A 3,938-nucleotide genomic window follows, 5' to 3' on the forward strand; every position below is an offset into this window, starting at 1 on the left:
AGCGAGATTTAATCGTTATCGCGTAAATCTGCCTTTCTCTGCCAACATCAAGTATTAGTGACATATCATCTATTTTAGAATTTTAGAATTTACATTCAATCATGTAAATATTATGTAACACATGGTGTTATGTAGCATTTACATAATTGAGAGTGACATTCTAACATAGATGGTATGTAAATGATACTTGTGGTTTATTGTGTTAACTCACACAAATGGGATGTGTAAATAATAACAAAACCCAAAACTATACATGAAGAATGGGAGAACGAAATCTTCACAGACAAACTTCGGTGAATACGTATCAGGATATTTTAAAGGGTTAGTCCAGACGACGTTGTTCCGCGTCATTTATTCCCAGTTCAGTCTTCTAGCGCAACCTCACGCGAGCAGCGCTCACGTTTCAACAGAATGCATCTTATACCCGAAAATATCTTCGGAATACTATGTGCGATTTCTCAGTACAACTGTACGAGTTCCGAAGTTCAAATAACGATTTACACGATTTTTTTATATCGGCGGTAATTTGTATCGCCATGGTAATCGTAATATAATGTAGTATAAATATTCGTGTTATCTTCAGCGTAGCTAAAACTATCGGTATTATCACAGTTTTCAATTACCTCCGGGCCCCTCGGGGCCCCCCCCCTTGTTGATACGAAAATTTACCCGGGGCTGTCAGTCTTCCAACGATCTTTATTAGCGTCTCGCCGGTGCGCCGGTCTCGACTGGTACGAAACTGCACTACCGACCATATCCGCTGTGCACCTGGCCTCGTTGAAGGATGCCGCTTCCTTTGTCGTCGGCTAGGTGCCGCCGTTGCGAACGCCGCGTAATTTGTCACACGCGTGCTCCGGCGCAACGATACAGAGAGCTCCGTAATTAAAACTATACATTTGGCGAAGCCAAAGCGCTCCTCCTGCGCACCGCACTACCCGCGCGTTCGATTGAAGACTCCGCGATGCTCCGCGTGGAGCACGAGTGCGAGCTGCTTCCCAAGCAGGAGGATATATTCTTCCTGCCCGACCGCGGGCTCCTTCGACGAGCCTTGGACGCCTTCCGGCGCTTGCTCATGGTGTCGGAAAGGAATCCGGGCACTCGCAAGTATCTACGCAGCCGCGCCAACATAATCTCCGAAAAGCGACGGCACCTGCGCAATTACAGATACATCCTGCACCCCTTCAGTATCCTTAGGTATCACTCTCGGTGTGACGAGTCGCCCTAACCCTTGAACTCGCACGAGGTCTGCATGCGATTCGAAAACATAAATTGGAGAACTTTCGCTTCAACTTATCGCACTTTGAAAAGTTCCTCAAAAAACCTTACACACCGTGCTCTTATCATCGTGTATACATTATTCTTAGTTACGTCGCGTACACTACCGAAGGTATACAAAAAGGGTTTGTACGCAAAATTAGGTGTATGCGAAAGTTTTAGTCTCCTCTCTTTGCGGCACCCATTTCCCGAGCTTCTGCATCTTTCCAGTTTCATGCAGTCGCCTTGAAACTGCTGCTTGGCCAACTCCGAGCTGTTCCGCAAGTTCTATTTGCCTTCGGGACGGGTTTTCATTCAACGGCGCTTCCAAATTGTCGGCCATAAGCTCTCGTGGCGTTCTAGAGCGCGAACGGTCACTCGAAACCGTCGTCTTTAAAGTGACGAAAGCAATATTTTCCCCAAGAATAGGGCGAATGGATTCGCACGTTTTAGCAGCATTCACATTGAATGCAATGTCGAATATAAAGTTTCCTTTGTTATTTTTAAGATTATGCGCAACAATAATAAAATAATTTAAAAATGACTACATTAAAGGGCTGAAAAAAGACTAAAACTTTTGCACACCTCTGCTAATATCTGCGACTCGGCATGCTGTCGCTTAGTCGCAGTTATCCCTCCCGGGGGGAGGGGACGGGGGTCCTCTCCCACGCGTTCGTGTGTTTACAAAACATATCACTAACAAATCGGTTTCCCCCGGTGCAGACTCTATTGGGATTTTATGATGATTTTAACGATGACGTGTTTGTTCCTGGCCGTCCCGTACAAGTCAGGCTTTGAGATGAGCGACCGGCCGCTTTACTGGACCGTACTGAAAAATTCCCTGCTCTTCGTCTGCTGCATGGACATAGCCGTTAATTTTGCCACAGGGTAAAGAGCCCGAGAATTCGCTCGATCGACCCGCGAGATCTGTAGACTCAGCCGAGCCGAGCTGAGTCCCACTCGACACTTCTTCCCTTCTAACTCCGTCGTAATCGGCGACCCTTTGTCTGTTGGCGGACAGGTACCTCGACCACGTGCAGCACAACATCGTGATGGAGCCGAGGAAAATAATGAAGAGGTATACGAGACACGGCACCTTCGTGCCGGACCTGCTGGGTTCCCTACCGACCGACATCGCCTTCGCTGATGGCGAGGTATGGCGCGAGTACAAAGTCGCTCGCGAGCTGGCGTCTCTGATGTGCCTGTTCCGCGTGTTCTCCTTCAGCCGCTACATGAGAAAAATCGCTCACGCCTACGACGCGCCGATGGCCATCTACGAGGTGTGCGAGGTGATCTTTTGGTTGGCGATCACACTGCACTGGCAGTCTTGCTTCTACTGGCTGGTCCCGGTGGCGACTACCTCCATGCGCCTACCGGAGCGTCCGAGCAACGACTCTTGGATACACACGATGCACCTCTGGGAGGCGCCTAAGGGCCGGCAGTACCTGCTGTGCCTGTTGCGCGCCGTGCCCGTCTTCCTCAGGTCGGGCTGCCTGCACAGCAAGCCGAAAAACGAGGCGGACCTGACGATGCTGATTATCCTACAAATCTTGGGGACTCTGATCTTTTACATCCTGACCACCCGAGCGATGCAGCTGTTGAAGGGCGCCAACGGCTCGAAGATCAAGTACCACAGCCACATGGAGCAGCTGAAGCGGTACATGAGGCACCGCCAGCTACCGCACTCGACCCAGCGGCGCATCGTCGCGTACTACAAATTCCGCTTTCAGCATCGGTACTTCCGCGAGAGCGAGATCCTCAACACCCTGTCGACGCAGATGCGCCAGGAGATCGGCATGCACGCCTGCCGCAACCTCGTCGAGAACGTAACGTTCTTCAACAATCTGCCCTTCCTGCTGCTGGCGCGCATCGTCGGCCTGCTTAAGTCCGAGATCTTCCTCACGAACGACGTGATCATGCGGGTCAATCAGCCGGGGGACTGCATGTACTTCATCGCCGCCGGCACCGTGGCGATCTACACGAGCTCCGGCAAGGAGGTCTGCCACCTGGAGGACGGCGCGCATTTCGGCGAAATCGCGCTGGTGATGCCGGACGAGCGCAGAATCGCCAGCGTCGTCGCCGTCGAGATCTGCGAGCTCTACCGTCTGGATCGTGTCGACTTTGCCAAGACGATCCATCCGTACCCGATGCTGTGGGAGCGCATCAAGAACATCGCCGTCGAGAGGCACGAGAAGACGATGATACTCAACAACACCGCGCAGTGAGTCCACGTGAATCCGTCACTTTCATCCGGCGGATCTCCTCGGTCGTTAGACGCGCTCTACGCTCGTGTCGATTATCGCTATTGATATCAAAGCGAGCGATGCTGACGGCCATCCTCGCGCGCGCGCAGCGGCGCGCTTTAACGCCAGAGCACGTGCCAGGTGAGTGCACCTGACTTTTCGAAATGGGCGAGTTTGCTGAACGATCATTGCGTAATTGGCTGATGTTAATTTCGAGAGGCTCGCGCATATTCAGCGCAAACGGCCTGCGAGCGGTGAGGTCTCAGAAATTGCTCCGGGTAGATGGGGTTTGAATCTGTGGATAAATCGTGGCAGGGTGCCACGATCTTTTCGGAAACGAAAAATTGTGAAGATTCATCGGATCAAAGGTGCGAGGAAAAGTCAAGTATCGTTTTGCAAAAATCGCAGTAATTGTTATTAATGATTGAAAATGATCACATT

At 51.0% G+C, this 3,938-nt stretch overlaps 1 protein-coding gene across 1 annotated transcript; it reads left to right on the plus strand.

Annotated features, from left to right (window-relative positions):
- The first annotated feature begins 961 nt into the window (after positions 1 to 961).
- On the plus strand, positions 962 to 3,479 carry LOC105185341 (potassium/sodium hyperpolarization-activated cyclic nucleotide-gated channel 2). Its single transcript, XM_011144749.1, has 3 exons — positions 962 to 1,194; positions 1,978 to 2,142; positions 2,276 to 3,479. Exons 1-3 carry the CDS (start codon positions 962 to 964, stop codon positions 3,477 to 3,479), a joined length of 1,602 nt encoding a protein of 533 aa, XP_011143051.1.
- Positions 3,480 to 3,938: the final 459 nt, after the last annotated feature.

Source organism: Harpegnathos saltator, unplaced genomic scaffold, assembly GCF_003227715.2.
Source record: "Harpegnathos saltator strain DR-91 unplaced genomic scaffold, Hsal_v8.6 scaffold418, whole genome shotgun sequence".
NCBI lineage: Eukaryota > Metazoa > Arthropoda > Insecta > Hymenoptera > Formicidae > Harpegnathos > Harpegnathos saltator.

Bases quoted from the DNA above. Each gene is read 5' to 3' on its own strand.
- LOC105185341 (XM_011144749.1), top strand. From the start codon at position 962: ATGCTCCGCGTGGAGCACGAGTGCGAGCTGCTTCCCAAGCAGGAGGAT. The intron at 1,195-1,977 runs GTATCACTCTCG...CCCCCGGTGCAG, and splicing joins CACCCCTTCAGTATCCTTAG to ACTCTATTGGGATTTTATGA. The intron at 2,143-2,275 runs GTAAAGAGCCCG...GTTGGCGGACAG, and splicing joins GCCGTTAATTTTGCCACAGG to GTACCTCGACCACGTGCAGC.